This window comes from Thunnus albacares, chromosome 1 (genome assembly GCF_914725855.1).
Source record: "Thunnus albacares chromosome 1, fThuAlb1.1, whole genome shotgun sequence".
In the NCBI taxonomy this organism is placed as follows: domain Eukaryota; kingdom Metazoa; phylum Chordata; class Actinopteri; order Scombriformes; family Scombridae; genus Thunnus; species Thunnus albacares.
The window spans coordinates 16,500,343-16,513,263 of NC_058106.1; the positions used below are offsets into that span (position 1 = coordinate 16,500,343).

General features: G+C 40.8%; 1 protein-coding gene across 2 annotated transcripts in view; it reads left to right on the top strand.

The window, feature by feature from the left end:
* LOC122979035 (frizzled-3-like) overlaps positions 1–12,671 on the top strand; it is a 32,067-nt gene extending 19,396 nt beyond the window's left edge. For both annotated transcript variants that reach the window (XM_044346206.1, XM_044346213.1), the window contains 9 exons: positions 4,098–4,294; positions 4,807–5,109; positions 5,255–5,417; positions 5,982–6,281; positions 6,577–6,828; positions 9,571–9,719; positions 9,843–9,957; positions 10,276–10,439; positions 10,554–12,671. In XM_044346206.1, coding sequence (XP_044202141.1) covers positions 4,098–4,294; positions 4,807–5,109; positions 5,255–5,417; positions 5,982–6,281; positions 6,577–6,828; positions 9,571–9,719; positions 9,843–9,957; positions 10,276–10,439; positions 10,554–10,776 — 1,866 coding nt within the window. In that variant the 3' untranslated portion in view covers positions 10,777–12,671. The remainder of the gene's footprint in view (positions 1–4,097; positions 4,295–4,806; positions 5,110–5,254; positions 5,418–5,981; positions 6,282–6,576; positions 6,829–9,570; positions 9,720–9,842; positions 9,958–10,275; positions 10,440–10,553) is intronic.
* Positions 12,672–12,921: the final 250 nt, after the last annotated feature.

Consider the following 12,921-nt stretch of genomic DNA (forward strand, 5'->3'; position numbering starts at 1 on the left):
ATGTTCAAAAATAGAAAATAAATAGCTTTAATGATAGAAGGATGCAGAACTGATACATAACCATTAAGGACGCACTGTTACCATACCATTGTAAAGGACCAGAGTATTTTTCCCAAACAGCTGTAGACTGCAGGTTTGATCTATCAATCATAAATTGTGTTCACACGCTCACCCATAGATGGGAGATGGAAGGTCATCCTTGTGTGCTGAAACGCTTGTACAGAAATTATGTTTTGCGTGTGTTGAGTTACATATATCCCAGCTAATTAATGTTCTCAGTCATGGCAGTGCCTTGTAAATTTGCATGATTTATGCAAACCAATTTTAAATGAACTTTGGCTGTTTCATTGATCAGTGATATTCCATTAAAACAAACAACATGATATAGTGTAGCTTCAGCATAGGTGCACTGAATGGTTTCTCGCTTGTTGAGATAAAATTGCAGAGATTCCAAGAAACAGATCTAGTGTGTGAAGCAAATTCTGTCCTGCGTTATTAAGTGGATTTAGTCCACTACACTTTGAAAGAGAAAGAAAGGAAGGAAAGAGAGAAACAAGCAGGAAGGAAGAGATCGATTGCAGGAAGCTGATGCACTACATTTCATCTTGCCCTTGTATCCTCCTCTCCCTTATCTCTATCTCCTTCTTCCACATCTTTCCATCTTGTGGTAGTAGTCTGCCTACACCCTCAGGCCAGGTTTCCAGGCTTTTCCGCTTTCCTTTCCCTGCTTTTCCATCACCAACTGACTACAAAATGCCAGACAATTCACTCTAGTCGTCCTCTATGGAAAGCTGATTGCCTCCCCCCTCCTCTCTCGCTGGGCGGCACAGTTAGGCCACTTAATATCAATATTCTCTTTGTGGCGGGAGGTGGGGGGCAATTGCCCTGTCTGTCAGAATAATTGCACACAGATATCTGCGCACAAGCATTACACACTCACACACCAGAATACACAGTAAGTGGGACATACTTAAATTCTGTTACCAGGAGAATGACAACATACACGCATAACCTTAAATACACTGGAGAAATGGGCAGAATGGGGACACGCAAAATGTGAGTCGCACACACATTCACTGTTGGAGTTAGTATGAGGAGACATGAAGAAAGGCTCCATTCTGTTGGCCGGTGAAACACACTGATGCAGAAAGCTACTGCTACTCAGTTAAGTGTGGCCTCAAGCTCTGACCAGAAGTGTATGTGAGAGGTGGACAGACAGAAAGGAGCAGATAGACAGTGCTCCAGAGGGACCAAATATCACTTTTTCATACTGACAATACAAGACTTTTAGATTCTTATTGATCCAAATACTTTCCATTAGACACATGACAACAGATTTCATAGATAATGTTAGGGCTGAATGATTTTGAAAAAATATCTAATTGCGATTATTTTGACTAATATTGCAATTGTGATATTAGAGGGAATTTTTACATCATTACTCTCATTTTCATTGAAAAACATTAAAATTATATTGATGTGATTTTTGTGAGGATCTGTACCAAACAAAGATGTTTCCTTAAGTCTGTAGAATATGATGTTTAAGCCAGGATGACAATATTTAATTTAAAAATGGTATTTTAACACATATTTTGCCTTTAACAAATATTGCACCTCCTGTGGTTTGAAAATTGCAGTACGCCATATTGCGATTTTGATAAAATTTTGATTTTTATTAAATTTTAATTCAGCCCTAGATAAATGTTGTGGCCTAGACATAAATAAGACAATGTCAAGCACAACTGACATCAGTACCTCTGATGTAATGTGAACCAAGAGTTTTTATTAACATATACATACAGTATATAACACAGTAAAAAAAAAAAAGCAAACCAATAAATAAATCTGGGCTAGCAGAGACTGTAAAGTTTCCGCCATTGTTGGCTGCACTTCCTCAATAAGAGCTGGAGTTGAGGAGGCTTCTTCAGAAAGAATGTAATGGTGGTTTGATTTGTAACTTATATTCACTTTGTGGGACAAAGATTCAGTCTACACATAATGTATTTAATTGCTTGTCTACTCAGCGATCAGGTTTAGCCCACTACCAAACTTCATATGGTTCTTTTACTTTCTCTGTCCCTACTACACAAGGAAGCTTACATGTACACTCACAAGAAGAAAAAAGCACTGGTTGTAAAATCTGTGAATTATTCAATGAAGCTGAGTGGTGTGTGTGCGTTCATGCTTACACATGTTTCTGTGCAATACTCCAAACTGTGTCACAGATCACGCACCACTGCACCCATTTACTGGTGGAACATCTCTCCAATGTGCAGATCTAGAACGCAACGATTGAGAACGATCAAAACATGCTCAATAGGCCTGACTCCACTCACAGACACACACACACACACACATTCACTGATGTGTGGGTATTTGCACGAATGCACTTATACACTCTGTAAGCAGGCATAGCTTTTGTTGTAAGCAATCATTGAAAGTGCACTGTTTTTATCACATGTACAAATTTTACTCACACACACACACACACACACATACACACACTGCATTATTGTGTGCGGTCAAGTGTTTTGTTTCATTACTCGTCACCATTCATTGCTTTCATGGTTCTGCTCTGATTTCTCTATTATGTGGTATGTAAAAGCTGACTGGAAACCTCAGCTTTAGTGCAGCCAGATGATATAAACTGTTTAATAACTGAACAGATGCAGGTCACTTTGCATCAATTAGTTAAGCAGGGGAAGACGTTCTGTTTGTTGCAGTACAATAAATGTATTTTTAACAGCACACAGTGCACATAATGTTGCTGGCAGGCAACATATATATGTATATGTATGTATAAATGTATTGAATATTTTTGGGGTGTGTGTTACACCCAAGCAGAAATTGACATAAACATTTGTTTAATATGATCTGAGCAGTTCACTTGTAGTACTTTAAATTGCTCAAGTAAGATTTTTTTTAATTTAGAGTCTTTTTTAAATTAGTTCAGAGCACTTTACCAGACAGGGTTATTAAGCCTGTGTCTTTGGTACTTCATTAAAATGCAGTAGTCGAGAGAGAAACACAAGCTACTCACACGCTTTTCAATCTGTGTGCACATTCACACGTCTCAGTACATATTATTTAATGTGCTGCAGTGCATTTTAAGTGTTTAAGTCCTGATTTTATTTCTATGGAAAGAGCAGGTTTTTTGGGACAAATTGATGAATTATTCATTTGTCAGCATGAGCAGAAGTAGCCACTAGCTGAAAAGAGAAACTCTTGCCTCATCAACAAGAAAAAAAGAGATGTTGCAGTACCGGCCACACTGCTTGAGTGACCTCTGACAATCGATCATTGCTGCAGCGTTTTTGTGCTGCAACTCACAAAGGGTTTGTCAGCAGTAGTTGTTAAAAGAAGGGTTACAGTAAGGGAGCTACTTGTCCTTTTCATCCCTCCAGATTTTTTCAGTCATACTGGGCATTTGAACCAGCAGCTTGAATGTCACAAGCCTGACTCTCTAACCTTTAAACCACCACTACAGGGAACAGAATATATAATCTTCAGTGTGCGGATAGCCCTGCTGTTTGTTTGTTCACTGTATTGACACATGGCTGTGGCTCAGCCTTCAGAGGTCTGTCTTTGCTATACCCTACTTCAAAGGGATGTTTGGTAATACGATTGCTGCTGTACATATTTCATAAGCTTCTAAATATTGATGGAATACTGAGTAGTGTAAGTTGCAGCAGAAGAGATAGAGCACACCTATCTTCTCCCTCCATCCTCTTTGATGGCTATTTCAGGTTAAATATGAGCCTTCTCATATGTGCCACTGATAGCAGTTAATTTTATTTATGTGTGTGCGTGTGTGAGATGCACTCTTTCCTACACACATGACAGATTTAATAACAATCTTGTCAAGGTGGCTCTGACTGATTAAAAAATAACATTAGAAAGATGAAATGTGTAGGTGTTTGCAGGAGAGCTTTGAGACCATTATATGATACACTATATTGCACTAGCTGACTAAACTCTTAACACTCCATCCTCTTCTCTTGCTGCATTTTATGCTTTCAGTTTTTTGTCATAGACTTTATGGCAGGTACAAACATAAATTAAAAAATCCCTTCTCTCTTCCTCTGTCTCCTTCACAGCCTTTTCATCCCATGGTAAACCTAGTGTGCAGTGCTGACCTGAGGATGTTCCTGTGTGCTCTGTATGCGCCAGTGTGCACCGTGTATGGCCAGGTGTCCATGCCATGTCGATCCCTCTGCCAGCGGGCCAAGGACGAGTGCCATAAACTGATGGAGATATTTGGAGTTGCCTGGCCAGATGACATGGAGTGTAGCAGGTGTGTATGTGTATTACATTGTAAATCAACTTAGCACATAAAACTGTAAACAATGTCACAAACTGGGTGTTGGAGCCTCTGAGATAATACAGCCGGTAAAATTTATTTTTTTTTCTTTTTTGAATATATACTGCATATTTACTCAGGATTGAGCCTGTAATACTGTATATGTTTTGCATATATTTGCACTGTTCCTTTGCTTGCTGCTTCTCTTTGAACTCATGCCAACCTCAACTCCACTTCAAACCAACCTAACTCCAAACTTTAGCATCTTGCTACTGTTCTCATTTTCTTTGACTGTCTAGTTTTCTCTTCTTCATCTCCATACAGCCCCCTCTTATCTTTTCTTCCTCCCCTAGCTCACTTTTTTAATCTCTCAATTCAACGTTGTTATATCCAACCATGTCTTACTAGTATTTTCTAGAGGATTTTTCCTCATAGGTTTCTCTGTTCACAGCAAAATAAAATGCAGAATCAACTACATGATCTGTCTTACTTGCTCTCTCTCCCAGGTTTCCAGATTGTGATGAGTCCTATCCTCGTCCAGAGGACCTGCTAACAGGCTCTGACCCCACTGACCAGTCATCCATGACTGTCCAGAGAGACTACGGCTTCTGGTGCCCTCGAGAACTCAAGATCGACCCAGACCTGGGTTACGTTTTCATGGGAAGGAAGGATTGTTCTGCTCCTTGTCCTTCCATGTACTTCAGCCAGCAGCAGCTGACCTTCATCCGCTACTTCATCGGAGTTGTCTCCATTGTCTGTCTGTCTGCAACACTGTTCACCTTCCTGACGTTTCTCATTGATGTGACAAGGTTTGAATGGCTGAATATTATTGATATTTATTTAGTGTTATTTATCTGAACATGTGTGTTAAAACATTTCCAAAAAATGTATTTAAAAAGAAATTGGAAAGAAACACTCAATTTAAATCAGTGTTCTTTCAATCTTTCTCAATAGGTTCCGATACCCTGAGAGACCAATCATCTTCTACGCTGTGTGTTATGTTATGGTGTCACTGGTGTTCTTCCTGGGGTTCCTGTTGGAAGACAGGGTAGCGTGTAACACGGTCAGCCCTTCGCAGTTCAGAGCTTCAACCATAACACAGGGCTCACACAACAAGGTGAGAGCTTTAGGTCATTTTCTTCTAGTATCACCACACTAACATCACATCAGATCTCATGGGAATGTTTCTAGTTTTTAAGAAGTCTTTTCAGTGTGTGATGTGCTAGACAGTTTATCCATTTTTAAATAATTTCCCTTAGTTTTTTTTATTTTCTTTTGAGGTACTGGAAATAAAAATAAATAGCTACAGTAAGTATTTATAGGGCTAAAAAACCTTCTCTAAGAACCTGTTTTTAAAGACAAAGAAGATTTGGAGTGTATTCTCACATGATTGATCATCATGAATTTGACCAAGATGTTTAAGTAGCAATTTGAAACATTTTTAACATGAAACAACTCAAAGTGTTGATCTCTTTAACTCCAATATACATGTTTATTAGACAGTAACTGGTACGTACTATCTGCTGTTTCATACCCTTATATGAAAATCTCAGACAATCAACTTAAGAGTTAGATTGATCATAAATGCTATAGATCCTGATGTAAACAACGCCATTAGTGATTTTCTGACTTCTCCCGCATGATTGATTGATCAAAATCTATTGCTTCCTCTCTCTCTCAGGCATGTACCCTGTTCTTCATGGTCTTGTATTTCTTCACCATGGCTGGCAGCGTGTGGTGGGTCATACTGACAATCACTTGGTTCCTGGCAGCTGTGCCTAAATGGGGTAGCGAGGCCATTGAGAAGAAAGCCCTCCTCTTCCATGCCGTTGCCTGGGGTCTTCCGGGGGCCCTGACTGTCACCCTGTTGGCCCTGAACAAAATTGAAGGAGATGGGATCAGTGGAGTGTGTTTCATAGGGCTGTATGACATAGACGCCCTGAGGTGGTTTGTTCTGGCACCGCTCTGCCTCAACGTGGCGGTGAGTACAGTCAGAAGATAAATGAGTGTGTGGGCGGTTGAAAGAGTGGATGAGTGGGATGGCAGGAAGGATGGAGGGGTGAATAGATTAATGGGTGGGTGGATGTAATGATACAAGTGTGGTTTGTTGGCTGAAGCCATGGAGAGAGAGATGGATAAATGGAAGGGTGGATGGTTGACTTTTGGCCTGTCTGCCTGTCAGTCATCCAGCTCTTTAAAAAATAATTAGTCATTTAAACTTTGTGTATTCTGTCACTGAGTTTCAACTTCTCATTCGTCTCTCTGTCCCTCTTCAGGTGGGTGTTTCTCTCCTGTTAGTGGGCATTGTGGCTCTGAACCGGGTGCGCATGGAGATCCCTCTGGAGAAGGAGAACCAGACCAAACTGGTCAAGTTCATGATCAGAATGGGTGTTTTCTCTGTGCTCTACCTTGTCCCCTTGATCACTGTGATTGGGTGCTACGTGTATGAGCACACCTACCGGACCATTTGGGAGACAACCTGGATGGAGGAGAACTGCAGGCGTTATCACATCCCCTGCCCATACAAGGTAGAGAGAAAGGCAAGAGCCAAAGTGTGTATTTGAGACCATTTAATGTGCAAGACTAAGTATTGGCTACTGGATAATGCAGAAGAATGTCATTTGTGAAGACATTTAAGTCCTTAAGTCTTCAAAAAAATCAATTGAACTGTACATTTAGATTATCTTATAAAGTCCCTGGACATCATAAGATATATTTCCCTGATGAGTAGCTCATAAAACCATTCGTCTCTGCACACAAAAGAACCTGCAGTGTAGCCGCATATTCACTCATAATAACTGCTTGTATAAATATTAGTAAGGTGGAGACAGTGAAACGCTGAGGTGCAGAGTGGAACATTTTTCAGAAAAAATAAGAGCAGTCTGAAAGTCAAGAAAGATTGTCAAATCAATCCTCAAAGTACATACAAACAACCAAATTAGCTAGAACAATACTGCGCTCTTTGAAGTATAATTCTAAGTCTTAATAATAATAGTAATAGTAATAATCACGTGTTTCACAGGAAAATGTGTGCTCCCACAACTAAAACATAAACAATAGGTCAAATTTGAACCAGGGACAGCGACGGACAACTGCAATGGATGTTGATAACAGACTATTTGGCATTATGTTTGTTTTTTGTTTTTTTTAATAAGCTACAAAAAGAAGACTGTGATCATATAAAATGATCATTTAATCATCAGAGACTGTGTGTGTATGTGTGTGTGTGTTTGGGTAAGTTAGAGAGAGAGAGCGGCCAGTTGCACGTGTGTGTGGCTGAGTGAGCAGGTATTTGTGGAGTGGAGGGAGCAGAGTGCAGTATGCATCATTAGCTCAGGTAATACAGCTCTCAAGACCAACTCCACACAAAACCACCATCTCTGTGTTACTCTTTCTTTGTCTTTCAGTCTGTGCTGGTTCTCACACACTTCTTTCTTTAAGCCAGTCTTTCTCTTCCACCCCTCTACTCTCTCACTCTACGTCTTGACTGTGGGCTTGCTCAGTCATGCTCTGCTTCTCGTACTCTATAGGTCTTTGTAGCGGTTATGAAGAGTGGTGGAAGTGTGGTGTTTCATACAGCTGGGCGCTAAATTAATAGCCAAAAAAATGTGCACAACCCAGACACACACTCCCTATCGCAAGCACATACACAAGGCAATGAAAGTTTTTTGTTTCTCACCTAAAATCATAAGAAGTGAAAACTTGGACTTCAAAAAATGTGTTTGTTTCATGTTAAGTACGGCAGAGTGCTGTTACAGTGGTTTTATAAGAGTGTGTCAGCTAATTTGTGACTGACAGACTATATGAGAGAGGGTGGCAGCAGGTGCAAGTACTTATGTTACTCGTGAGTGTATGTGTGCATGTGTCTGTAGCTGTGTGTGTGTGTGAGTGTGTGTATGTGTGAGGTCATGAAGAGACACCCCCTTAACGTCCTATTGTAGCTCTGGAATTTCAATATTGCTATGTGTTACTTGATCTTAACCCTGGGGGGGGGGGTCCATCCAAATGTTTGTGTGTGTAAAAGTTTTTGGATAATTGAAGATTGTGTGGGCATTGTTCAAGTTCAAGTGACTTTATTTTTATGTGCATGCCTTGGTGGTAAATTACTGAAGGCCAAGGGCTTCTTCTTCTTTATCTCAAGATCTAAATCCAAGACATTTCGTCTGAGCCTGGGTGAGACAAACCAATTCTTCTGTCCTGTAGAAACTCCTAAGACCTCCCAAACTACAAGTTGTCTTAGGAGGCGTTGTAAAGGCTAAAATTTAAAAAAAAAAAAAAAAAAAGAAATATTAGAGAAAAATGTCGCTCTAGGATCTCTATTTTTTTCCAGATACAGCAACACATTTTAAATACAGCAGAAGGTCAGTAACCACCACACTGTGTGGTGCTAAATATCTTCCCAGTTATCCATGTAATAACAAGAGAGAGGAGCTTACATTTGGAAGCTTACTTTGTCTGTAATTGTGACACCACACTATTCTCCTGATTTTTAATTAAATAAACATTGAAAATACACATTTAAAAACATTGAGTCATTATCTACTCACTTCCATGTCAGTAAGAACAGAAATTTTCCTCTCAGACAGTGCTGTGCTCCCACATACACCCTCCAGCACCCTGGCAGTGTAAGAGAGCACCATCTGTGATGAAAGTTTTGGGTATACTGAGATAAATGTACTTGGTGGTTCACAGTGTGATGGTTTGTCCACAAAAGATATTTTAATTTTATGAGATGGTTTTACATGGTCTGAGTTGATTTTTTTTTTTTAAATCACAAATGGTGAGTGTATAAAGTGAAAGTGTATTTTTGAGGCAACTGTATTTACTGTACACAATGGTTCCTCTCCTGCCCTCTGGTGGGAGATACTGTATCCTGCATCAAAGTTTAAGACCAACTGAGGAAAAAGCAGACACTGTGCGGTTCAGCTGCTAAAGCAGCTGGGTTTTTCTAGGATTACCTCGCCATCATTCACAATGACTGACTGGACTAAAAACATTTGTCAGTGCTGGATATTTGAGGTCCCTTTAATGTGTAAGTAGTTTCAGAGGCATCCCAAGCTTTTATTATTTCTTTACTGTGTTACTGTTGAGGAAATGCTTTGCCTGGATGTGAATTCTTTTATGCTAGTCTACACAAAAAGGTATCCAGCCATGCATAAAATTGTCTGTTTGTCTTGTGCTCTGTTCTCTTCAGTCATATTATTAACTTACAGTGCTTTTAATGATTTTGTAATTGTAATTTCAATATGTAATATTTCTATTGTCGTTAGGTGGAGCAGACCAGTCAGCCAGCCATGGTTATATTCCTTATTAAGTACCTGATGATGTTGGTGGTGGGGATTCCCTCTGTTTTCTGGGTGGGCAGCAAGAAGACCTGTTTTGAGTGGGCCAACTTCCTGCATGGGCGCAGGCGAAAAGAGTAAGAAGAGAGATTTGATGCGTTTTATTTGTTTTGAGTCCTGTTGGCCCTCCCTTTTCTGATTTTGTGTTCTCAATGTGAATGTTATTGAGTCTCCTTTCCCTCACTATCTTCTCCCTGCAGTAGTGGGGTGAATGAGTCTCGCCAGGTGCTACAGGAGCAGCCAGACTTTGCCCAGTCTCTGCTGCGTGAACCCAACACCCCTGTCATTAGGAAGTCCAGAGGAACATCCACACAGGTAGGACCGCAAACAGTGATCTAGCAGTAATACTATGAATCATGGTAATATTCATTGTAGGAGCAGCAGATAAGCAGGAGTAGTATCAGTAGTTGTGGTTGTACTAGTGGTAGTAGCACCAAAAATAGTGGAAGATAAAAGCACCTGTCAGAACCTGGCTGGTATTGCTAAATATGAGACCTGCTTTCATGCTTTATTTGATCCATTACTCGCCAGGCTAAACTGGCTGCACTCTTCTCCTCTTCCCACTGGGCATTGCACATCTGCTTGCAACACATGACATGTATGGACACTATCTGACCTCTCATCCTTCTGCAGGGCACTTCGACACACGCCTCATCCACCCACTTAGCTGTCTTAGATGACCTTGATGAACCAGTCAGAACCCACCACGGCCACCCTGCCTCCACCAGGAGTAAAGCCAGCAGCGTCCACAGCAAGACCAGCTACCACGGCAGCCTGCGGCACACTCGAGATGACAGGTAGAGCAGGAAATTCATGACTTCCTGTTTGTCTGTCTGTCAGAAGGTGTGAATCAGAGGAAGTAGTGTCTTTCTCCTCTTCACTTTCCTCTCTTTCTCATGTTGTCATCTCAGGAGCGATGCTGTGGTTTACCGGGGTACTGAGGAGCGTAGTTTCCATGGCAGCATGCCACGTCTGGACCACCCGCTTTCCACTCACAGCAGCCTCCATCAGATAGATGGCCCCTCAAGGCACGGCAGCCAGAGAGACGTATCCGAAGCCCCGCCTACCCTCATCACCCATGGAACCACGGCAAGTGACAGCCAAGTCGCTGAGAATGACGGCACCAGCGCCTGAGAAGAGTTTCACAGGAAATTATTGTCAGGATGCTTCTGGTGCCTTTTTAAAGGAAGGTTTGCAGGTGGCAGATACACACCCGTCTGTTTAGTGTGTAAGTGTTTTCCTCTAAGAACCGGTACCAGTGGTTGCTGTGGAGGTGAATTTTCCTTGCTGGTCATTTGTTAGCAGTGTGGCTACATGCTAGTTTCACTGCCAGCCAGACAGGCATGTTTACTTATTTGAATTTACGCAGCAGTTGACTCCTGCTTCTCAAGACACGATTCAGGGAAAAGTTGTGGTTGAGCCCAGGTAAACGAGAGCCAGCACTGGACAGCAAACACTGAGAAAACATGGAAAGGAGACTTTATGGACAAAAAGACTTACATGTGTGATGCGTTAGATCCCTGATTTGGAGATCGCACACCTGTTTGGACATGGTCTTGAGATGGTTTAACCACTCCTATGATGACATTATTTCCAAATCATGATCTTACACCATCATGCAGGACCTACATGAATATTTACGTGAACACTGCCGAGTATTGCTTTTAACAATCTTAAATGGTCTGTCCACTATCTTGGTAATGTCTCACATAAAACTTGACTCATCTCAGTCTCAGTCTAGACTCTAGACTGAGACTTTATTATTCCTAAACTGTGTTTGTCCTGGACTGCAGCTCTTAATGAATGACGTTTATCTTTGTGTGGCTTCAGAGACTGACAAATATACGGGCCTAGTGTGAAATTGTGGACCTCTCTGTTTTAGTGAAATATTTTTATACTGTGAAAACTGTCTGCTGCTGAAAGCTTCACTCTGTGTGCGTGCGTGCGTGCGTGTGTGTGTGAGTGAGAAATAGAGACACAAGTGGTCATATACGTTTTAAACTCTTTAGTTCTAATGAACAGAGAAAGCATGATGGAGGGATGTAAAAGATGAAGCCTCGTGTATCCCAGGATTATAGAAGGGTTGTATTCAGAGCCAGAGGGATGGTGATATAATACCGACATCTTTGGGTGGAATGAACTGGAATAATGTGTGTGCACTAACTTACATGCACAGACATTTATTCCAGCTCAGACTAAAACAATTTTAGCACTGACCCTTCTGCACAGAGGCATTAGCATGACAGATAGAAAAGGCAGCTTTGGAAACAAGATGACAATGTACTCAACAAATACATGTTCAGTTAGTTGTCAGCCAACCAATTAATGTCATAAAATCCTAAACAAATAAGCAGAAAAAGGGTCAAGTGAACTTTATTTATCAAAATCACAAATTTCAAACAGCTTTACAGTCTGTATAAAATACGACACCCTCTACCCCTGGAATAAGAGTTTAACTGAAAATCCTGAATATTGTAACCCAGATTCTCTAAACCTGCATTCAAGCCTCATAAAGTGGAGTTCATTTCAAAAATGACAACAGATAACAGTGCTTTTATACTGATGTCTGTCACATTCATGTGGACAAAAAGTTGTTTTTTGAGAGGAAGTGCTTTTTTCTAATGTAATTTTCATCAGTGTACCTGATATGTACTCAAACTGCTTCTGTACAGACTCTGATCACACGTGAAACTCAAACCTACCCAAAGAGGTGCAGACAACTGGCAGTCAGTCGTTTTCACTTGTTACGCCTACTCTGACATTTATTATAGTTTGTTTAATAATTGTCGCAGTAAGTGTATGTTGTACATGTTTTTCTGTAGTTTGTGTTTTGTTCCCTCTCTCAAGACCCAATTAACCTACCTCACCTGTACGATCAGCCTTCTTCTTTTAAGTGAAATTGGTGGTGCTTATTTTGTGGAAAAATGGAACTACTGTAAAATTCAACCAGGCAAATATACTATGATGGAAATCATTGATCCATGTATCAAACACACACACACACACACACACACACACACACACACACACACACACACACACACACACACACACACTAGTTTGATGTCTTTAGCTACAGTAGCTGTGTGTCCTTCCCACAGTTGTCTTTGTGTTTTTTCAGTCTACCTCTTCAGTTCAGATGTACCTGGCAAAGTCTTTGGCCTTTTGATTCAGACTCACTGCTGCCTCTCTCTCCTCCTGTCTGTCCGTCTGCTTAAATCCGTCTGTCTTTACACACCTGTTTTAAGTTTCTCACGACCAACTACCTTCATATCTGTT